The sequence below is a fragment of the Accipiter gentilis genome, chromosome 27 (genome assembly GCF_929443795.1).
Source record: "Accipiter gentilis chromosome 27, bAccGen1.1, whole genome shotgun sequence".
Classification (NCBI taxonomy): Eukaryota; Metazoa; Chordata; class Aves; order Accipitriformes; family Accipitridae; genus Astur; species Astur gentilis.
The window spans coordinates 13,839,330-13,863,437 of record NC_064906.1 but is presented as its reverse complement, the minus strand read 5'-3'; the positions used below and the strand labels follow the sequence as shown (position 1 = coordinate 13,863,437).

Genomic DNA, 24,108 nt, shown 5'->3' with positions numbered 1-24,108 from the left:
TTGTTTTCTTTTTATTCCCCTTCTTAGGACAAACCGGCAGCAGAGAGTGACTTGGAAAAAACATATATGAAGAAATCTGTTGAGAACAATTGAAATCAGGCCCACAGCGATCAAATCCATTGCACTTTGCTGGCTGCTCTCTGTGCAAAGTGATTTTGTTCTGCAACTCAGCAAAACAGAAATCCCTGCTCCAGCTAATTGCAGGCCACTGATTCTGTGGCATTACAAATCTCTTTAGCTTACTAAAAAACAAGAACTCACGGCCACATATCAAGTATATGCGTGAACACGGAATATTCTTAGACCATTTATAAGAAGGTGTCTTGAAGGGGCCCATTTTTCTACATTCACATTTGCCCCGCTGATCACCTTCAAGAGCCGTGCTCCAGTACAGCACTAGCCACTCTGCTAACAGCCATAATACAGCACTCCTCTTCAGACCAGGCAGGCCGATTTTGAGAATGTTGAACATACCTACTGACAAGAACTGAGAGGAATAAGAAGCCAATTCAAATGCAATAGATGCAATGTTGGGAATATGACAATCATACTTCAAAAATCTATTTGCTTTTGGTTTTATGACTGCATGTTAACTCCGTTAAGTTTTAATGAAGACTGGAATGCTGTGAACGACAAGTGGCAAAAATTGCTTTGAAACAATTCTTTGCTGTGACACTTTAAGGAAGACATTGCATTAACAGTTTATTTCAATAATACAAACTTCTGAGAGACTGGAAATTAAGTATTCCAAATGAGCTTTAAATATAGCATAACAAGTTTCAGGTTTAATGGACAAAGCCTGTTCCCACTAAATGTATCCTTGTACTGCCAAGAGGGCTGTGAAATAAAATCTAGAAGTGGCAAGTTTGAGGCTATTAGTGTCAGGTCAGACCAGCCAAGCAATTCTAAACTAAGGTGATCTTGGTATTAAAGAAATCTGTTTGCATGAACTTTTATGTTCCCCTTCACTCTGGAAACCAAAGTTCTTCCCTTGAGAAGCTACTTGGCTTCTGAGGTATTTGCTGAAGCACAAGAAATACTACAGATGACTGCTTGAATCATTTCCAGATAACAAAGTATCTTTATTTAAAATCTGATCTTGATCAATGCTCAAAGTGCAGAAAAAAAAAAGAAAATGAAATTCAGAGAACCTTATAAAAGTGCCTTGTAAAGTAACAGTACTCCTCAGCAAAATAAGACATCTTAGGGTTAACAACTACAAATTAGCCAAGTCCATAATTCCAGACTGAATCAGAACAAGAACTGTTTCTTGTAGCGTTTACTTCTTTGGCAAAACCTAGAAGGTATCACTTTTCATTATGAAGTAAGCAAACACTGCTAACAAATATTTTCATTTAACCTAAAAAGGAGGACACAGAGAATGAAGAGCAAATGGGAAATAGCTTTTTACCTTTGAATGTCTGTGACGAATCAGGACAGGTCAATGAAATGATGTCTCCATCTCTGAAAGGTCTCTTTGTCCAAGTGACTGTTTGCAACAAACAAACCGATCATAACCTTCACTTAACGTCATGTCTGGCACCCCTTATGGGTGCTTTGGATGCTTTAGGGCATGCAAGTGCCAGTGGATGTCTGGACAACTGAATCAAGCTTCTGGTCTAGGCTGGTCAGATACTGCCTTTTGAGGCCCCAGTGACTGTACTGACCAGGCTTCCGCTGCCTACAGTAGAGCTTATACATCTACTCATGTCAGCACTTACACAGAGAAACATAAACATAGGTGTCAGCCTCAAACTTACCTCCTCTCAGAGCCATAAAGCAACTTGTTTTGTTTCTCCACTTATGATGGCAGATAATTCAGACACAAGGAACGCACCACCTTTAAGAAGTAAGTGCAGCAGAAGATACAAAAGGATCCCAAACTCTAAAACTGTGTCTTTTTGTTCCTGTGTTAATAAAGCTAACTCTTTAGCTAGCAGGACTTGGTGATAGGACAGCTGGAGGAACCCTTTCTGCCTGTTGTGTAAACACAGAGCCTATGCTCACACTCTGGTTGGTCTCCTTTGACAGTGTTGTGTTCTGTTTAAATCCCTGCTGCTCGTTCTTCGATGCACTTGGGGTAACATTTCCAAATTTATAACGCTATTTATCCTCAGTCACTCTGTAGCTTAGGAATTGGTAAACAAATTTATCAACTAGAGAACTAAAGCCTAACTTTTCCCCATCCTAGACCGGTGTCTTACGGGCCACACTCCACGAATCTTATTTTCTGCACAGTGAGACAGATTCAGCCCAACGAATGAAGCCTGCCCCTACCTCGCCATATAGCCTTGAGGTTCCCACAGTCTTCTGGGCAGTGGTATGTATGAATTTAAACCCTCCTAGACTGTAGAAAGAGTACATCTCTCAACCTTGCAAAGTGTTTTTCACACTGAGCTATTGCTCAATGTCTTACTGAAAAGGACCTAAAAAACAAACAAAAAAAAACCCAAAACACCCACGCCCTCAATTTATTATAGGCAAGTACTTCTCCTTCCAAAGAATAAGGCCTGCAAGCTCTTGGCAGGAACACCTGAAGCCTTGTCACCCTGACGCTTCCCTGTTAGCAGGCTTGAGGTGACTCTGCAGCATGTATTGGAAGTTTGGATTGCCACCTGTTGCCTGAAAAGCACAAAACTATGGGGAAATTGTGCTGCCATAGGGTCCAGAGGCACTAGATAGTAGGCGAGATGTTTCGGCTCATTACCAATCATTTATTCCCAGTTACACTGATAAGGGCTCCAAGGTGCCATTGCATGTTTTTGGCCCAGATGCAGCAACTGGTTCCTAGTCTTAATAAGAAGCTGCAATTATTTCTGTGCTGCATTTCGAAGTGTTTTAACCAAAACTGTCCACACGTTTCTTCAGGAAAGGACAAGGCCATTAGCTTAATACTATATGGTTTGCACCCAACATTTCTGTAGATCTGTCCTGCCATGTCATTTTTAGTGACAGCTCTGAAAAACTGTGAAAGCAGAAATTACGTATTTTCACCCTAAAGCTGAAATTAATCCTGAAGCACAATTCTGCATAAGGACTGACTTTCTTGGGCATAAGACACATCAGAAACATAAAATCCCATGCTGAATGTTGATAATGTTATAAGTTTGTTGACATACATGCACTGAAAAAGAAAAATGGAACAAAAATTATTTTGCACATGGCTATACTATTAACACGCAAAATGTTAACAGCATGACCAGCAAGGACCTCAGGGTACTAACAGGCTCTGATTGCCCTTATCAGCTCATAACTGTCTTTTTTCTGCAATACACCCCTATAACCTCTTCTTCCTAGGGATTTAGCTATCTGTGTTCAAGGTCAGCTCTGATATAGCACAGCTGCATAACCTGGTGCAGCTCAGCTGCCCAGCTGCTTGCCATCAGCAACTTGGAGCAGTACCTCAGATGGCCAAACCCATGAAGCCGTCACAGAACCAGCTCACACAACCAGAGGCACAGCAGGGGCATCACAGCTTTCACTGGTGCTATTATCTCTATCACTACACCCACTTCTATTCCTATTTTTGCTAAACTCCACTAAAACCAGTACAGTGAGGAGGGTGGAAAAATGTAAAGTCTTTCGTACTGTACAAAAGTAATTACTTGAGATCACTCCTCTGCATTGGAGCTCCAACAGCTTCTTGATTTTACCTACCTTAGTACTCCTGGATGCACTGAATTTAGCCAGTGGTAAAGTTATGTATTTGTGAGTCTTCAGAAAGATAGATACAATGTCAGAGGCTTCTGCTGACTTGTATTTTAATTGCTCAACAAAAATTTGTATTTACTAAGCAGAAAATTATTTCCACTCATAATTACTATAACTAGTCTTTTCAAAATTATTACACAAATCAAGTTATAAAAATGTGGTTTAAGGATCTGCTAGTGTTACTGTTCAAAAAATCCCAACCACTATCAGTTAAATGGTTTTATTCTCAAAACAACCAATCGACAATATAAAATATTTTAACACTATTTCTGTTTAAATATTGGTGACAGATTATGCATTTCCTTAAATAAAGTGCTATTTTTACAAATAAGTATTTCATATTTACTTTTACTGCTGTTCTAACCTCTTAATATTGAATAGATAAAGTGTATTTTGGTTAATGAAGAATGCAGCATTACTTTTCCTTTATATTCCCTCTCATGAAACCATTACATTTTCAATCTGGACTCTTTTTATCTGTATCCAGTCAAGAGAGGCATAGTCAGGTTACATATTTCTCCATGTAGAAGCTCTCATAATTCATGGTGTTTTTCATGCCTTCTTCCATGCTTTTGTGTTCTTGACTGTGCTTATGTAAGCCTCGTATGGGTTCTTCACCCATGGGCAAGAGTAGAATGAAAATATGATTCTTCTTATACGGTCACTCATTCTTCCAGCTCTTCTGACTTTGTTCTTCTCAAATCCAGACCACTGATGCCTTGAACAATTCAACACTTAGGCTGAACTATAAAAGCAATCTCTATTTTCTTGATTCTTTGTGGGATTCAAATTTGTAGCACATTATTGGAGAAAGTCCTATCCAGGTGTAGTTAGGACTAACTTTTCAAATTTTCATTTGTATACTTGGATTCACTCAGCCAGATGCCAAACTTCACCATAAGAAAAAAGAAAAAAACCCTTTTTTTTTTTCCAGTAGCTACCTTTTAGGAGAAACAGCTTCTTGTGGTTTTATAGAGCAGCCAGGTGCTGTAAAAGAAAAAAAAAAAGTGAAAACTGCAATCAGCAAGACTCACAGCTTTAAAGAAGACAGAGTAATTCCACAACTACTAGAAACAGGCCCACATCTCCCAGTATCATTGTTATACCAGACTCCAACAATTTGACCCTGTAACTAATTTTACTCATCTTAAGCCCTCTCCTGTATGGAGAAGGTATGAAAAGTCAAAGTCACATGTGAAAATGTCATCTACTGCCACAAACCTTTCCAGTATCTCTCTTTTCTCAAAGTGTACCTTTCTAACAAGTGACTACCTGAACTCTGTATTATTTTTATTTGCAAGTCTATATTGGTTTTGCTCCTATTTTTACTTCTTACTCTACAATCTCTCTAACACCTCTTCTGGATAATTTCCATTTGATATTTTTTACTCTGAATCTGAAAGTGGAAAATAATAAATACACGAACAACTCCCCACTCTCTTCCACTTTATTCTGTCACATCTTTTAAAACACCTATATATATCTGCAGATACATATGTGTAAGTATATATCAATATGCAACATACCATTATATGTAAAGAGAAACTGGAAGACCAGAATTTCTGCAAATAATTATATATTGAATGGCATCATACTCTTTTTTCATCATAGGCATAGTTACTCTTCATTTAACTTGTATCTGGAGAATACTCAGTTTATCCTTTTGATATCTAAATCCTCCCTTTGTTCAGTGCCCCTGCTAGATGTTGGAGTGTTCTTTTTCTTCTCACCTTTTATAAGAGAAGTGTTATGTTTAGGTGGGGGACAGCAGCTGGATATCTATACCAAGTGATGAGGCTCATCTTTTTCTTTCAAGCATTTTAATAAACTTGATATTAGAAGGTAAACTAAACTAACTGGCAGTTAGCTTTACCTCTAACAAATCTCTGTTAATTTTTTTTCTTAATAAGGTTAAGAAATGCCCTAAGAGAAAAAGAAGATTGCATCCTTCATATAAACCTTGGATGTTCTCTTGCTTTTTTTCATGTCATTTTTGTAGAAATGGCAAATTCTGCCAAGGGAACTCCATGAACTGCTTCTATTTTTTATCACATATCTAAAATGTACACTTCTTTACATATGTATTATCTAACATATGGGATTTTATTTATTTCTACTCTTCTGAAAGAATGAATTCCAGTTGGCTTGCTCCTCCCCCCCCCCCTCCCCCCCCCGAATTCCACAGAATCCACATCAACATTTTCAGCTTTGCAGTTCTGATTTGGCAAGTCTGTGTTGAGATGCAGCTCTCTCCTTTGGTGTCATTTCTTTCAATTAACCTGCACACCAATGTCAGATCTGTTCAACTCCTTAATTATCCACTTGATGACTGCAAGAATCTTGACACCCATCCACCCTCCCTGCAAAGAACCCAACCCTAAACAATTAGTCCTGGCAATTAGGCATTCAAAAAGTCTGACTTTCTTTTTTACCAGAATCATGTAAGCAAAAAGGTCACCTCAAACTACAAGCATAAACATTTTCTGGGGTGATACAATTTCTTAAATCCACTTTCCTCAGAAATCTGGATTTCATGCTGCCACTTGCTGTTTCACTGGAGTCCAGACAAAGGAGGAGCATTTTGCTCCTCAGAGCAGTCATCTTGCCTCATGCCTCCATGGGCTGGTCATCTACTCTAAATTTAAATGGTGAAGCAGTAAGCTAATTCTGTGTTTGTCTGACACAGCTCACTGGGGTATAAAGAAGCAGTATCTTCCTAGTAGTTTCTCTTACCAAGGACAGGATGATTGGCATGCATTCACAATTTTCCAAGCCATAACTTCTTCCCCTGAAAACTACCAAAGTGTCAAATACCCCTGTAACATTCACTCCAAGAATGAATTAATTTTGGCAGAATTTTCTGGAGGTCACCAGTTCATTTCCATTAAAAAAAATGAGACACAGGCAACACTCTCCATGCAAGTACTGTTTCCCTCTTCAGACCAGGGACAAGAACTATGGGTGCCCCCAAACCTAATGGCTTACGGGTCCAGTAACCACTGAATTATTTATGCTACAGTTAGGGCAGTCATCTACCTTATGCAGTTCAGGCAAAGACTGGAATATGGAGCTCCCACAGCCTAACCTAGTATCACTGGTGTGGGGTGGGGAAGAAGTGGTCTCAGTACCCTTCTGACAGAAAACAAATGTATGTCAAAGCCTGTTGTTTTCCGCAAAGTGGAATCATCTCACTTGCAGCCCCAGGGATGACACAGCAACTGACATACAAAGGAATTGTTCTCCCAACAGTGAGCTTTACTGTAATTGAAATAGCTCATCTGACAAAACCCAACAAACACTCAACAACTTTTCTACGAGTTCTTGTAGTGAGTATCACAGTGAGTTCAGAAGCAGTGACCTCAGCAGGAGGTACTCAGCCAGAAGCTAGCCGACCATACAGCAAGCCAGCAATTGATTTTGAACTGCCAAAAAAACATCAAGAAGAAACGGTAGTATCTTCCCTAAACAGGCCTGTTGTGTGAAATTAGTAATAACATCATTCCTCTACTTCTGATGGTCTTGCTTTTACTTTTTCTGCCTCTCGTTGTTTTCCTTCTAGTGCATTCCTTGAAAGTATAAACGTAGCTAATCACTGCAGTTCTCTTTTCCATTCTAGAAAGACTCATCTAGATGCTTTTCTATTTCTGTTGCCTGCCATCTCATGCCAGGTTTGACAAGCAGCAACAGCTCCTGCCCCAGTGGCAGCAGGAGAGAGACTGAGCCTGGGCAGTGTGGATTAGGGCATCTTGGGGGGAACTGAAGCTAAGTGAGTACTGGAGCTGTGGATGGAGAGGGTGTAGAAGCTGTAGACATTCGGAGGCTTGGTGATGGCAGCCTACAGACCTCCCACAATTACAAGCTACATTTCCAGAAAGTGAGGATTTAGTTTCTTTTCCCCTGCTTTTTAATTTCTGAGTCTTACAGATATATTCAGATTGTATTTCATTAACATCGTTACACCCCTACAGGCTGGAACCTTCATAAAAGCAGAGCTACACTGGCAGCCACTCCATTTTAGGTACCGAGCTTTTAAAATTACTCAAATCACTCAAAAAATTGAGGAAATCACAGTGACAGGTCAATCACAGTCACAGAAAACAGTGATACTGACACATCTGGAAGAGCAGGATGTTTTTGTCATCCTGTGAGCTACATCTAGCTTTCTAAAAGGTCAAATCATGAAGTGGCTTTCTTGCTAATGGTGTCCAGACAGGCTCCTAGGAAGAGCTGTAGAGAAACCAGTGGTTGTGGACCATGCAAAAAGCATAAAAGTTCCACATATGACTTTTCAAACACATCACAGGAGGCAGCCAGTTACAGATGCCATGATGCCAATCAATGATTAGACTCTAACAAGCTAGAGAAGTAAGTTCACATCAGAAAAACTAAATGTATTCACCATGGAAAAGCTTGGGAAGGTTCCCATTTCAGAAGCCTTCTTTATGTGGGAGTCCAAGGTATCTTAACCTGAAGTATTGGTAAAAAAGGTTATAAAAAAAATACACAAAGCAAATAATAACAAATTGCTAAGCCAGATGTTCTAGAGGACCACAAGGATTAAGCAACTGAACTGCTGAGTACAAAGCACAGGTTCTTAGTTAAATTGACACATAAGTGGGAAGTAATAAAAACGATGCTAATTTTTTTTATGGTTCAAGAGGAGATCCAGAGAAACACAGACCAGTGAGATGGCCAGCAGCATCAGGCAGATTAGCATAAACTATAACAAAGACTCTGAAATTTTGTGAAAAACAATCAAAAAGGGATTTGCAAAGCCTTGCCTCACCAACCTACTGGAATTCCTTGAAGGTGCCCACAGCCTTGTAGATAAAAGAAGTCCACTTGATGCCTGGATTTTTACAAGGTATTTCACACGGTTGAAGTCTGGCTCTTAAGTCAATAAGGAACCCACAGGGTGAGAAGAAAATTTCTTGTGTGGATAAATAATCAGTTAGGAAGGCAGAGGACAGAAGGTGGGAGTAAACAGTGATTTTTTCCATAGTAGAGATTCACCACTAGCATTTCATAGGGATCTGCATGAAGGCTCAGGATATTCAATGTATGATTTCAAAAGGGCATATAGAGTGAAGTGACAAACTCTCCTAAGTTATCCATGTAAATAAAAAGAAAGGCAAACAGAAGACTGGCAAAAGGACTTCATGAGACATCAATGCCCAAACAGTAAGAGGGCATAAAAAATTTGGTGAAGATAAACATGAAGTATTATGAAGGAAGGCATATGGAAAAAGTGATGTATGAGTGGTTATATAAAATGATAGGGTCTGAGCTTGAACTCAGTAGACAAGCTGGGTTATAAGAGGTAGTTCCAATTAATACCAATTTGGTCTTCAGTCATAGCCAAAAAAGCAGAGTACTAGAAATAACTAGGAAAGGGCAAGAGAACTGAAAATAGAGAACACAACTAAAAAACAAACATCACTCTGTCGCGCAAGTCCATGGTGTGCCTACATCTTGAAAATTGTATGCTAGGCTGGTATGTCCAAGTCTGAAAGGATATAGTAGAAAAGGAAAAGAGATCAGAAAAACTATGGTATAGGGAATGATTAAGCAGCTTATAAGTCTTCGGTCTGGAAAACAGCATGACTGAGGATGAGTATCACAGGTATCTGTAAGATCATCAGTGGCATGGAGGAAGTGAAAAGGGAACAATTGTCCACTCTATCTTCTGATCCAGTAGGATAAAGCAAAATAAGTCAGGACATGGCAAGTTCACAGCAAATGAAAGCAAGCAGCTCTTCACACCAACGCCAAATGAGACCAGATGAAAAAGCTGAACACAACTGTATGGACCTTGGATCTGACTCGGTACAGCTGCTCTTATGCTCTAAAATATTACGCACTCCTGGAAAGTACTTCAAGTTCCAGAGACTGCATGTGGTCCCACTGCTACTTTTTACAATAAAAAGCAGCTTACCTGGTGCAGAAACTTCTTTTATCTACATGTTCTCTTCCTCTTCCTTCTCTGTTAGTGCTTCTGTTCCTGTTTCACAGCCAAATCTATTTCATAGAGCTCTCACACACAAAACCCCAAAAGCTGGATCTGATGGCAGCCTCCTTGCAGCACCTCATCAACTGGTCAGCAGGAGCAACTGTTGCCTGCATCCTTACAAAAGGATGTTCTCCCTAACTCTGTGCCACCATTACCGTCTTTTGCTGTCTTCAAGACACTTTTAAGCTCAGTGGTTAGGCTCAGCAAGTTGCTTGGAGACACATTACATTTGTACGCTTCTTCAGTTCTTGAGTAATTCCAGTTCATTGCACCATGTTATCAAATCCCAAAGAGCAGCTTCTGCTCCCCTAGTAGCACCTACAGAAGAGGCTTTTCAAGCCTGTGATGTTATCAAGGGACATCCAGAAGTTCCCACACATGCTGCCTACTCTGAGAATGGGAAGTAAGCTGCACAATGCATACAGTGACACCTGATAGTGGTTTTCAGCCAAGCAGACTATATAGAATACAGAAAATAGCCCACACTAACTACCCCAGCAATGCCAAGTCTTCCCCAAGGCAGCACCAGGACTACAGTTAGCACCTGTTTTCACATATCTAATGATATTCAGCTGACTGAGATTGGAACAACTGGGACTTGCTCATTATTAAGGCCTCCTAAAGCATACAATACATGAAACATTATTTAACATAACCACTAAACAAATGAAATGATTTTATGAGTGGATGCAAGCAGCAAAACAAGCAACTGAAGGAAAGGAAGAGGCACTTTAACATGGTGAATTTCTCAAGGCCATTCAATGGCTTTCGTGTTCCTCCTAAAACTTGCATCCAGAAATACACATATTAATAGGTTTTGCCCCATTCCTTAACCTTGAGTAACAGATGCATATCTGCCTTTGGCTCAGGTAGCTGGCAGGACAGAGATTTGCAACTTTTGTATCTAGGGGTGACTGTAATAAATATATTCATTTGTTACAGGTCAGCAACACCTTTCTGTACATTTTGATTATAGATAGAACATTTTAAAAGGCAGTTCCTGCAGCAATGGCTAGCAGTTAACACTGGTGGTAGGAAAAGATGTATTCCAAAAACCCCGACTATAGACAACCATATAAAATATTACCTATACAAAATAACTAAATGCATACATACATGAATACATAATTAACATACCTATCTCAGCCAGTATACTAAATTGTAAACCTTGAATATATTTAATCAACTTGATCACACTAAATTGTCTCCTATAAAGCATATGCAAAACTAAATTACATGTCATACAGAAACACACCTCCCACTGCTGTTATATGTATACATACACACTATACACAGTATAGCATCCATTTTCTGTGTTTAGTAACACATAACAAAAGTCTTATGCTTAGTTCACATAGTATTGAAGTGTGATAAAAATCTTACAGGTATCGCTACTTTTACCTTGAAATCTTCTCTACAGTCTCAGTAAAAGACACAGACATGCTTCAATCATTAATCCAGAAAGCAGTTAAGTGGCTTGTTTGACACATTCTGTCTTCTATCCAGTATTAATTGAAAGTATCCATACATTTTTCAATTAATTTCAGGTGCTACTTACACTGGGAATGACCTGGAGGTCGTGTGTTGCTAACACTACTCTCAAACGAAGAGTGGAAGTTGTGTATAGTTTCTTGTAAAATCTGTCTCTCTCGTCCCTGTAAAAGCACAATAAAATAAAATAAGGTATTCTTAAATTTCCATTTAAAAAATGAATTTTATAGTAAGAGTTCACCAAAAAATGTGTAAATACGTGTGTCTGTGCCCAGAGAGTCACAGTGTACTATTAGGAATAATAACAAATCCTTACCTCCCAGGTACACAGAAAACCTTTTAGTAATCTTTTCCTGAAACTACCAGATAACAATAGAAACATTTTCATTATTTTCTTCATAACTTTACAGCATGGAGCATCATCCATCTCCCCTAATTTTTAGCCTCATCACTTGCTGCTGTTGATCCTAACTTGGGGAAATCATCTTTATGTTTTGTTTATCTGAGTTTCCGGTATCAGAGAGAGAATGGACCTCAAAACTAAAGAAGGAGCGGAGAAGTGTCAGCCAGCCTAATTAAAGAAATGCTCCAGTCCATAATCCCTTTGACAAGAACATTGTTTACTGCATGTCATCCTTAGCAAATTTGTCTATGTCAATATAAAATTAAAAGGCAATAAAAGTGTAAGGAATGAGAGAAGTGCTATTTTCCTAATCACAGAGAAATCAAAAACTGCTAGGCAAAACAAAGCAGACCTTTTCTTTTACATTATGTTCTCTAGCTGGACTATAGTGGCCAGATGATTCTTTTTAGCATCGCTGAAATCAATATTCAGTAACTGCAATACCACCAATGTTTATGTTACCAATAGCTTCTGATATAATTTCCAATACTCTGTAAAAGAACTGTACAGTCACTGAACTAGGAAAGAGTTAATGAAAGAGAACAGGGAGTACCACAAAGGAAGGTATTTTTCACTAATTAAATGCATTAAATACTTTGTTTGGAAAAAAACATTCTTTCGGCTTTTCTAAGTAACATCCTCAACTGAGTTTTGAAATATATGTTGAATTAACAATATAAGCAAACCTTGAATTAATTTACTAAGTACAGTACTTCATAATATACCTTTCCTGCATTCAGTTCAGAAATAGCTGCCAAAATTTGCTGCCTTGATCCATCGGTTTTAATACCCAGCTCTTTCAGATCACCATCAGTAAGTGTAAGGAAGGCTTCCATATCCACCTGCATGGGGGGTGGGGGGGAAGACAAGACAAATTTACCTAGGCAAAGATTCACTATTACAGGTTAAAAGTAATTGGGGTTTGGTTTTGGTTTTTTTCAATTGTATAGACTTACTGTAAATATTGTACACACACACAAAAATTTTTAGTGAATTACCAGCACTGAATGGCACCTACTTTACCACTCTGTTGTCAGGTTTTAAAACTGCTGTTAATAATTCAATTAATTATGATAGTATATTTAAAATAATGGATTTATTTTTTTTTCAGACAAGCTCTATCAATAAAAAAATATATACTCCCCACAAAAATTCCTCTACTTACAGTAGTAGCTAGTTGAATAAGCCTAAGATTTCTCTCTTTTCTTTTCTTCTCCCTCCCCCCATTGAAGTATTTTTGGAATTTAAGAATATTGTGTGTACTTTTCCAGTGCCTCCTGAAGAAAACCTAGGGTTTGTTCATATATCAGTTTTTATTACATCATCACATCTATAAGGCTGTGGTAAGAACAAACATCTAAAAGTTCTCATTACTGATATAACCTTCACACACAGAGCATATTCATTTCTACAAAATCCTCTCTTCCCTATCATGTAGGGGAACAACGATAAACCCAGTGTATTGTGATCGAGCTAAATAATCTGTGTTTGTCATGCTGAATCCTGAACTCTGCAGCAATGTCGATTTATTTGATGTCCATTGACTACCCTCTGCCTTTGGCCAAACAAAGGCACAATTATTGTTCACATCTGATAGTGTCTTAAACATTGTAATGAATTATTTTTACTTATTTTCAGCAATGTTTCCTTTCATTGCATCCTTCAGGCAAGTCATTGTCACAGGCCTCATCTACAATGATGCTTAGGTTCCCCAATTTAATTCTCCTGTTGCTTATTCACACCAGATAAAGAAAAGAAAGCAGCCATCTCAGTGACTCACACTCTGCTGTTCTCCATCTGCAAATGAGGTTCCAGCTGTGATTCCAAGGATGATACAAGTATGTCCTATAAGCTGTTCAGTCACATTGGATATAGACGTATATAGAAAAAGCAGAGTGTAAAAACAGAGAGGGGGAAAAAAAAAGTCTGAAGCACCTATCTGTATCAAAATTGTAGGTTCAGTGTAAAAAGCACTCATATTTGCAGTACCCTGGCGCATGCCACGAATACTGCCTGGTCCGTGTTTCAAGGTCCTCTCTGCAACCAGAAATGGTTCTAAAACTTCAAATTTGAGATTCTGGATCACAATTCTGATGCAATGTGTGTTGCACCCTACTTTTTTTACAAAAAATTGGTTTTTACTGTTTTAGAAAAAGACATACCTCTTGTTCCTCAAAAATAGGCTGATATTTCTCAAGTGACAATTTTTTAAGGATGCCAGTCAGCTCATCTGTAATAATAGAAAAGAAAAACAGAAAAACCCCCTTGGATCAGGAAATATTTTAGCAATCTCTGCACTGTTAACAGCTGAAAATGTATATTAAAACATATATTCCACACAGTGATATATGATAACAAAAAACCAACCGCATTTACTCTGCATCAGAAATTAAAACATTGGCTTATTGGGTTCTCACCTACTTCTGTATACTGTAATTCTATCTTACCTTGCTAGGATAAGATCCTTCTGTTGTATTGCCCTTTCCTCCTCATTAAAAGGATCTTAAAAAAACCAAACCACTAAGTACAACTTAGGCACTTCAATGCCTAAAACACAGGTGCTTGGCCCCAGTTGGCTGACCCAGATCATGTAGGTTAGACAGCAAAACTCCTCAAGCAGGCAATGAACTGAATGGCATATTTCCACGTCACAATCCAGGAAGACAAAGTGTAGAGCAAGCAACCACTCAGTTGCTCATTCAAAACACTGCTACAACAAGGGTATATCTGAACCCCTTCTCCTTAAGTGCCTGACATCCAGGCATCTTGAACACAGACAGATGAAGTTCGGCTAAAATGAAATCTGGGCAGAATTTAAGTTTCATAAGCTTACCTTTCAAGACTAAGGGCACTGGATACTGGGTTTCTTCTTAAAGTCTAAGGAAATTAAAAGTTGGAGGACCCAATAGTGACTCTTCCCACACATTTAAAATATGATTAGCCAGTTAAAAAGCACAAGTTCAGTTTTAGAATAACCTGCCATTACTTCTCAATTACACACTACCTCTCTCAACTACAGATTTTTTATGTTTATTGCTTTGCTGTCACAAGTAACTAATTTTTTTTTTCCCCCCAGAAATACCAAAGTGGTCAGTCAAACTAAGGATTCAAAGTCAAAACGAAGAACATTGAATGATTACAGTACACAACCAAACTATATTTAATATTCCCCATATAAACTCACTTTCATTGTAAATACATCACCATTCCATTCCCAAATATACTTCGTTTTTATTTCACTTTTTCTTTTGACAATCACTTTTCTTTCATCATCAGTAGCAACATGAAAAAGAACCTCACTCTCTAAGCTTCTCAGAAGACATCAAGGATCTTGAGATGGACACACTTTTCTGTGCACCATTCTGGAAGCCTCCTTTACATAGAAGAGCCCACAGAAAACTGAAGTGAAAAAAATCTAGTTGAGTCGTATTTTCTGCTAGGGTTTTGGTTTTTTACCTCAAAGCCAACTAATTTGGTATGCTTAACATGATTTGTGAAGGCTGGCATGGTTTCAAGCTAAAAGCTTTAGTACCCTAACTGAGGTTAATCCATGGGAAAAGGTAACCAACCAGCTTTAAAAACATAGCACAAGAACATCTCCATGCAGTTTGATGAAAAATATTGTATTACAGAAAGAAAGTAGAAGTTTCATTAGAAGCCCTTAGATATATTATTAACCTTTTTTTCTTTTAGGTTGTTAGTTATTTTTCATGACATGGGTGTCCTTAAATGATAGGTTGTGATATGGGAAGAAACTTTCAAGGTCTTGTGAGCTCAGAGCCTTGCTGTCAGAAACAACTATAACATCTAACACTTCTCACACACAGAGACAACGCTTTCAGCTGTAGGCCTTTCATGCTGTCTTTTCCTCTTTCCCTCTTCCAGTTCCAGTATTATACTTTAAGTTTGAACAAAACCTGAAACCTCTCAGTTTTACAACTCTTGCATGTTGTAATGCAAAACTAATACATGATTTCTCCTTTGACTTTTCACTAAGTCCTTCTTTTGCTCTACTCGTATCTTCTCTCCTTACCTACAACTGTGGAGAAAGCAAAGGTTCTCAGAGCTCTTACTCCTCCTGCCACATTAATCCTATTTAGCACTTCTTTTGTACTTCTCTGTAGTAGCAGGATAAGATTACCTTTCTCCAAGTTTTCAGAGCCTCCTTTTACTCTCACATGGTTTCGTCTTTCATGATTCTCTACATCACTGGTTCTCAGAATAGGGACAAGCTGTTGATGGTCCACCACGTGGTTGCCTAAAAAGAAACCACACACACCTCTGAACCCTGCTGTGTACTATTCCTTCACAGTAATATTCAATGCAAATCAATTTTCTAATTCATTTAAGTTTACTTGAAAGAAAAAGAAAAGTTAACATTGTAGGCCTTCTGTACTTACTCTTCTGATTACTGATGGGCCTATGAGCATTTGTACTGTTGCTGCTGAGTCAAAGCACAGTAAGAGAAGCCCTTGAATTAAAAGGGCCACTTAACTGTGAAAGCTTACAAGCACGATGAACCCAGAATTACTTAGGCTTCTGACAACCCACCCCTCTGCTACAGAGGAAACTCACTGTATCATGTTACTAGTGGTGCAGTCACAAAGCCCAGCTTCACCAGGTCAGATTACAACAGCTGATAGCTTGAGCAATTCTCCTTGTTATCCATCATTGAGTTCTCTTCCCTTCATGTATTTCTAAACTGGTAACTCTTATGTTATTCAAGCCATCATTATAAAACGGCATTAACTAAAATGTGAAAGGATTTTCTCCAGCAATCAGTACAACACATTACAGCTAAGCCATGATAAGAAAACAGAAGGCGGGTCAAATATCACCTCTCTTTAGTGTCAAATGGAAGTACAGTGTCAATAGACAGCTTTAGCATAAATGAAAACAAAACAAAATTAATATGGACACTTTCAAAAAAACAAAAAATAGTACAAAGTGCCTCTTGCAGAAACCAGATATAAGGTACATCCATCTCTTATTTAAAAAATTCTGAGTTGTTATTTTTTCCACTTTTTTTTTTTGAGATGCTTACAGAAGAAAACAAAGTAGCTGATATCCTGTTTTCAATGCAGTAACATAACTTTCTAAAATAAAGTGTTGTAATTTAGACCTAAAAGTTAAACTTAAAAGGTAATAATCTTATTGGAAAAGTAGTAACATTATTATCCTTTCTTATGACCTAAAGTTAAAAATAAAGTCAAAATACGGCTATTTTTTCAAATTAAAAAAATAAATGCAATACAGCTCTTAAAAATTGCACGTAGCTATGACTTGCTATGAATCAAAATTGTATTTCTGTAGTGATGTGCTTCACTGTGCTCATTAAAAAAAAATAAAATATTTTGAATGTGGAAAAAGTATATTTTCTACCCTCAGCAAAGGGTGAAAAACAGGATTTAAGCCAGAAAGGAGGGAAGGAAGGAGGCCACATAAGAGCAGCCTACCAACACGCTCTATGCTAGCTTTGAGATGGTACGAATATCCCTCTAAATGGAAGGGATCACAGCTTTTGGGAGAAATAGTCTTTTACTGCAGTAATACCAATCTCGCAGTAAGAAACACCAAAATATCTTTTTTAGAAAGAAAAAAGTTCTCACTTTCATGCAGATATGCACTAATCCAGTACAGTTATAGCTTAAAACACTTTGTGCTCTTGATGAATCAATCTCCTGTAATTACAGTGACCAACTCACCATCTTCTGTAATAGTACCACTGCTGGAACCATTGCTCTTGGCCTGTCTGTGAGAAGAAGAGAGAGAGGACTCTGCATTGTGAACCTTAGGAGACGGGGAGGGTGATGGGGAAGGTGTGAGAGTTGGTGATGTGCTTTTAGACGTAGACGAAGTCCCAGATGGAGGTCTTTTGTTCATCTCCAGTTTTTGCTGCAGTTAAGGATACAATCATTTCAGTTAAAAAAAAAAGTGTTTACCTATATATGACGCTTCAATATTACTCAAATTGCATATCACTTCTGCAGAGCATGTAGTCACAACTAGAAGCTTCTGCTTGATTCTCATTGAAATAATTGGAGCAATACTGATTTATCCCAGGTGAGAGTCTGTCTCCTCAAATTCATCAAGAAAAATACATTTATTAAGGCTGTAATTTTGGAATAAGAAAATGATTTCTTATGAAGCAATACTATATACAAGCACTACAATTATTCTTTTTATAAAAGCTGAAACTACTTTGACTCTGAAAACAGGTCTTTTTCATTCAGAGATGTAATTAGATAAATAAAGCCTCAATTACAGCTTTTCAAAGTATATCAGACACTAATTTAAAGTAGCACTTCCTGCTGGATTAACCAGAAATACGCAGCAAGCATAGACTAAGTTTCTGGTGCATTTAAAGCCCTTGCTGCACTGGAATGAAAGTTTCCAGTCAACCCTTAAACTTGTTATTACCTAACATTAGTAAAATGATTTAAATTTATTAAATATTTTGCAAATATTTAACACATTTGGAGGCATAGAAAACAGGAAGATAGACGAATTAAAATGAGAAATAAGAATATATATGTATGTGCGCCAGTCTTTCCCAAAACAAGTTAATGTACCTCATCTCCCAAATTCCTCAATCTACGTATCACTTCACACATATCGATGTTTGCATTATATGACCTAAAAAGAAGTCTTAGGTGATTTTGTCCTGGATTCCCGAATTCAGAGTTTAATTTAAAACACCTTTTTTTCAGTCAGGCTGCTACAAGAAAAACATAAGAAAAAAGTTGAGCTGGGTAACAAAGCAAGAAGGAAGAATGACAGCGGTTCCTGCCTCTTTACAATTTTGCTTCTGTGCTATGGCATAAATGAACTTTTCTAGTTAATGAAAAAGATGCAGATTAAAAACATAAAATTGATTTGAGTGGTAACGTTCTTCCTTTACTCTATCCTGTGCCAGAATGTACTACCTCCTTAGCCCTGCACTGAATTGACTAGAAGTAATGTAGCACGATACAAATTTGAGAGGTCTCCAAAAAGCATCGTGAACTCATTTCAATGTTTTGTCCCAAATTTCCCTGTATTCTGTTATTGGCCATTTGTGTTTCAGAATGGTCCTCCCTCTCTAGTGCATTGTCTGCATTTATTTAAATTACATCACCCTGTAAATTGTTATTCAGTTTTTCTTTTCCTTTCTTTAAGGCTTGTACAATCCCACCCCTCATAGATAACTTCTGCAAAACTGATCAGTGTAGCATCGCTCCATTTTTCCATCAGCTATTTCCAAGTTTAGACAGCATGATCCTCACGGGAGGGCACAAGCATTTCCACAGTGGATATAGACATTAAATTTTCAGCATTTTTGTTGTAGTCAACAACATAAAAAGTAGGCTGTTTAAGCTTTTGCAGCCAGTGTGGATCCATATGTGACTGTGTACTCCCAACAGACACTGATGTCCCAAAAACCACCTCAGACATATGACCACCTCAGACATATGATACATGAACACCTATAGAGAGATCCACACGGATTACATGTTTTCTTATTGGTGGATAGACAAATTCACCTAGACATCTAAGCAAAGAGCAATGAAAGGGCTATTGCCTTTCCAACATACTGGCATGATTTTTTTTTTTTTTTTAAATCTTTTCAACGGTATGATGAACTGCCTTCCCAGAAGATGATCTGCAGGGCACTGCACCTCTCTACTTCTTTATCTCCTCATGTCTTTCAGTGTGAGTGGGAATAACTTAAACAACTTAGTGGTAGCATTGTTGTAACAACAAGCCCCAAGATCTGCAACCCAAAGCTTACAGATATTCTCTCTTAAGAGGCTACCTAATATAACTGGAGAAAAATAAGATTTTTTGGGGGACACACAAGCAGCTCATCTGACATTATTTCCAAGATAAAAACAAGCTGAGAGAAACTGCCGAGACTTTAATTAGAAATATATTGGTTGGACCACCTCTGAAAGAAAAAACATTTGGTAGCTGTTCAGTAGAGAAGACTTTAACGAGGGAACAGGATAATAAAGTGCCTTCATCTACAGGAAAGAAAGAGACAGATCATTTATAACCCCAGGAGCAATTACGTGGGATAGAAAGGGAGAAAAGAGTATCATGTGCCAAAGAATCAGTATGAGTCCATAGCTTTTGGGACTCCAGCGGACTTATAAATTTTAGCTCCCAATCTCATCTTTGAAAAGCAACCAGTAGTCCCTTCAGAATCAGGACTGATTGACAAAGTGACTATTCCTGAAAACTGTTTTGGCATTGGTAGTTGACCACTTTTCTTCTGATTTTTGTCCTCCAGAAATTGCAATTAAATCACTGAACAACTTTGTAACTTCATTTATCATTGATATTTACTGATTAAACACACATATTGCTTACTGTTGTCATATAAGACATCACAGAACGAGATAGAAAATGTAATAATTTTATACTCTGGCCATTTTTGTTTCTTTGGGCAAAACTTCAAGAATAATCTCATTAAAAGATGAAAAGAAAATAAAACAAAGCCAAATGAGCTGTTTGGAGATTACACAAGCAAAGAGTTGAGAAATTTTGCTCTTGGTCGTGTATTCTGAAGTTTTCAGAATGCCAGACATTAGAACTAAAACCCCAAATTATGTGCTTGCTTTCTCTTGTTCTCTGAAGTGTAATGTTTCCCTGTATGAATAAACCCACACATTTCACAATAGCGTATCCCACGTTCTGTTATGATGCTGCTTTCTAACTTCTGCCTCTGCAGATTTTGAAGATTTAAAATCTTAATCCTTAAAAAGTTTGTACAAAGCACTTGTTAGCTTCAAAGTACATGCACAAAAATGGGCAGGTCATGAGGGTAAAGCTATTCCAGGAAATTGATAGGTAAGTCAGTGCAGATAATACGGCTTGCACTCAGGAGCAAAATCTGACTTTGGTGATGACAGCTTAATGTTCATACTGTTTAAAACCCTTGTAGAGCAGACTCCATACGGGCATATTGTTGTGGTCAGCAGATCCTGGTACAAATTTTCTCATACTCTGCACTCAGGTTGTACCTTTGAAGGGAAACTAGCTATGGCACTTCAGAGTAAAGCCCAGGCATTGCTAACATAAAACACTGGAATCAATCAGGGCCATAGAAAGAAATAATGAGAAACCAAAATAACAGTGCAGATCTACCCTCACATCAAGTATTACATTTACTGTTTTTAAAATAGAATTAAAGTAATAATAAAGCAAAATCATGTTTTACTATTAGGCCTGATCTTTCGTAGACTTATAATTAAAAGGAAAGGTTTTGGAGCTGAAAAGTTTCCACTACTGTAACAGGTGTTCATTCATTTACACTGTGGGATGTCAGGCAGTTATATTTATCAACCCTCCATGACTGAGACATAACCTATTCAAATTAGCCAATTTGGAATTACAAAAAGTTATATTTCTCTGTACCTTTACAACATGTCCATTGCCAACAACTTGAGCACATTGCAAATCAGACAGAGTGGATGAAGGAGTTGACTGGACCGGACTATGTTGTTGGCTGGGCTTCTGTTCGGGTAAGCCTGCTGCTTTTCTTCTTTGGGCTGCTATCTGAGACAAAACATTATCTGCACTGCCACCTAAGAAAAAAAAATAAAATAAAAACAGAGTCAAGGAAACCATAATTTTAAAATATTTGTTAATTCTCAATTCACCTCTCTCCACCACTCACTTTCTTTTAAAAACTGACTGGATGAAGTAAGAGAGAATTGTAAAGTTCAGACCTGTGCAGCAGCTTTCAGGAAGGGAACAAAAATCAACTGCAGGAGAAGAGAGAAGCCAGCCTTCTCTATATACACACAGAGCTGACTTTCATAATCTTGGATATAGGTTTCATAAGGTGCTTCACCTTATTGTCTTTACAGTTGCAAGATAAAAACAAAGCTGCAAGTATTGTAATTGAAACTGAATTTTTATTTTAAACAAGAAGCAAGTAACATGGGTAAGAGCCAGCTCTATGAAATATATGTTGCAACGAACAAGCATCCACCTGATCCACTGTGGGTGGACTCAAATAAAATCAACATGTTTTTTCTGAGACAGGGGCTAACCTATGATTTCTGTAACAGATGTGACGTTTCTATTTCCTTATGTGGGTGTCCAAAGTCCAATTCCTGTTCCAATAAAATTTATGAAAGTTTTGCTTCTACAGCAGAAGCCTTCAGAAAAGGTTTAGTATCTTCTACCATCATCACGAACACTAAATTTTTTAGCTGAACCAGATACAAATTACTTTCTGATTAAAAATAAAAGCAGCATGGTACCTGATCTATTATGCAGTTCTCCTCCATGCCTGTTAATTCCCGCAATGTTATTGGACCCACCAGAAGAATGGGGGGAATGGTTGAAGCTGTTGGAATTTGAAGGAGATGCGGGTCTTCTTGCAAATGTTGGTAATTTCACTGGTCTAGTACCTTTGCTAACAGATGTCTGGAAAACAAAAGGAAAAATAACATTTTCTTGTTTGAGCAAAACAAAGATAAGCTTCCACTACTGTTTTATTTAGCATAAGTTCTGAAACTTCCACTGAACAAAAGGGATATCAGAAAAAAATATCTTATTTTACATATAGAAATATATTGAATATATATTTATATAAATATATATACATTGAATATATATATTCAACAAAAGAAGTAACACAATAAAGGCATTAATTCTCCTTAAACTTTGTCCAACACAAAATGAGCATATACGATGCACCTAAGGTATGATATACTTGATATTATGAGCAGGGGCGGGAGGGAGCAGAAATTATCACGTGAAACTTCCCTGCAGAATCCTGGTTTTGTGTCTCCCATCTCACAAAACAGCTACCATCTACTTCTCATCCATCACATCCCTGTTTCTTACTAAGATGCAACAAGTGACAAGAACTTTCTCTCCTCCAGTTGCATTTTCATATCCCCTTCAATCTAAACATCTACCCGCACCATTTTATTGACTTGTTAACTGAGGCATTAATGATCTAGCTATATGCTAGCCAAATCCTCAGCCACATCCACATCCTCCTTTAATTCTTTTGCTTTTACACCACTGGCCACTGCCAACAATCTGACATACGGCTCTTGCAGCTCAGCTTTTTCATGTTTCTTATCCTGTTGCCCAAATCACTTCTTCCAAATCTGACTTACTAGGTTTCTCTCCTTCTCCCTATTACCTTAGCAAAGCCCTTCTTTCCTCACAGAAGGATCAACGGCTAGTCCTCCCCTACTTCCCCTCGCCTCACTTTACACATGTGCCAATTATCCACTTATATTATTACAATCAACTTTTTTAGAATGAGGAACATTTACCTTCCTGCAATCTATCACTTCCCTTTTAATACTCCACCTTATTCCACCTAAATCACCTCTACTGGTATTAAGCCAACTTTCACTTAAAAAAGGAAGGCAGAAAAACATTCACTCTAAAATGTTTTCACTGTCCCATTTCTAGAACTGACATGAAATACAGTTCTGGACTAGCAAAATAAACTCCTCTTTACACTTGACTATTAGAGTCTAAAGCCAGGCGAGTAAGGACTTCTTTTTCTCCTACTAACTACAAAAGCAAAGGTTGTCAGGGTTGTTTTGCTTCCTGTCTCAAGATAAATGAGCTATTTTCCTTCTGGTTTGTGTTTTCAAGAAAAGCACTGTGGAATCAGGAAAGCTCCTTCTATAAAAAACAGAATTTATTCAGGCTTTTTGCCTTTTTTCAATACTTGCACTTTAAGGCCGTATGCCTTCAAGCCCACTTGATCACTAATTGCTACAATTTTATCCATTACTAACCTTTCAGAATGCTATGTCTGTATATTTATGTCTCACTGATATTTCTTCCCTCCCTACCCAGTTCCTAAAAATTAAGAAACTTTCATTCTTTTCTTCTTCCCCCAGTCTTCTTCCAAAACAGAGCAATTTCGACCACACTCCAATTACTGTACCTACTTTGGCAACTAAGATACATAGGTGGAACCAGCAGCCACTTTAGCAGTTGGCAGCAAATTCCTTAGGGCTTGATTTTATTCTGGTTAACAGCAAACAAATCATTTCATACAAAACTTTTGTTGCATTTATATTCCTTCCATAGGGATGTCTATTCTTCCTAAAAGGCAGAGCTTAAAAGGACAAGCCGTTACTGAGACAGTGGGTTTAAAGTAATTTCTAATCAGAAACACAGCGTGGCTCACCAGTCACCATGGCTAGGACATAACAATATATTCGTACACATTTTGTTTGCTTACTATATCAGAGTTCCCACTGCTGTTAAAATCGTGCTTGATTGCTCTCTGTGGCCAGGCAGTTCTCATCTGTTCAGCTTTGCCATCTTTGCTGAGTCGTGTTCGGTCAGAATTCCAAAGCTCAAAACTTGAGGGTGGTAAGAAAGGCGGTATCACTGCTTTCAGTTTATCGCTGGGCAGCCTGGTAAATGGAGCACTACTTCTCAACTGCGAGAGAGAGAAACAAAGAAAGGGAAAAAGAAAAGAGCCTCTTCTTAAGAAAGATTACTAGAAGCTGATGAT

At 37.9% G+C, this 24,108-nt stretch overlaps 1 protein-coding gene across 2 annotated transcripts in view; it reads right to left on the bottom strand.

The window, feature by feature from the left end:
• Nucleotides 1-1,103: 1,103 nt before the first annotated feature.
• Nucleotides 1,104-24,108, bottom strand: part of ANKS6 (ankyrin repeat and sterile alpha motif domain containing 6) — a 49,013-nt gene continuing 26,008 nt past the window's right edge. Inside the window, exons 9-18 of one of the 2 annotated variants that reach the window (XR_007509794.1) lie at nucleotides 23,830-24,033; nucleotides 21,869-22,034; nucleotides 21,015-21,184; nucleotides 17,321-17,510; nucleotides 15,757-15,873; nucleotides 13,778-13,845; nucleotides 12,341-12,457; nucleotides 11,280-11,376; nucleotides 8,111-8,178; nucleotides 1,104-4,698 (exon numbers count right to left, since the gene is read on the bottom strand). Coding sequence is in view for 1 of the 2 variants with exons in the window: in XM_049830435.1 (XP_049686392.1) it covers nucleotides 4,649-4,698; nucleotides 11,280-11,376; nucleotides 12,341-12,457; nucleotides 13,778-13,845; nucleotides 15,757-15,873; nucleotides 17,321-17,510; nucleotides 21,015-21,184; nucleotides 21,869-22,034; nucleotides 23,830-24,033 (1,179 nt within the window). In the remaining variant the exon portion in view is untranslated. The remainder of the gene's footprint in view (nucleotides 4,699-8,110; nucleotides 8,179-11,279; nucleotides 11,377-12,340; nucleotides 12,458-13,777; nucleotides 13,846-15,756; nucleotides 15,874-17,320; nucleotides 17,511-21,014; nucleotides 21,185-21,868; nucleotides 22,035-23,829; nucleotides 24,034-24,108) is intronic. The other variant, XM_049830435.1, reaches the window with a different exon arrangement.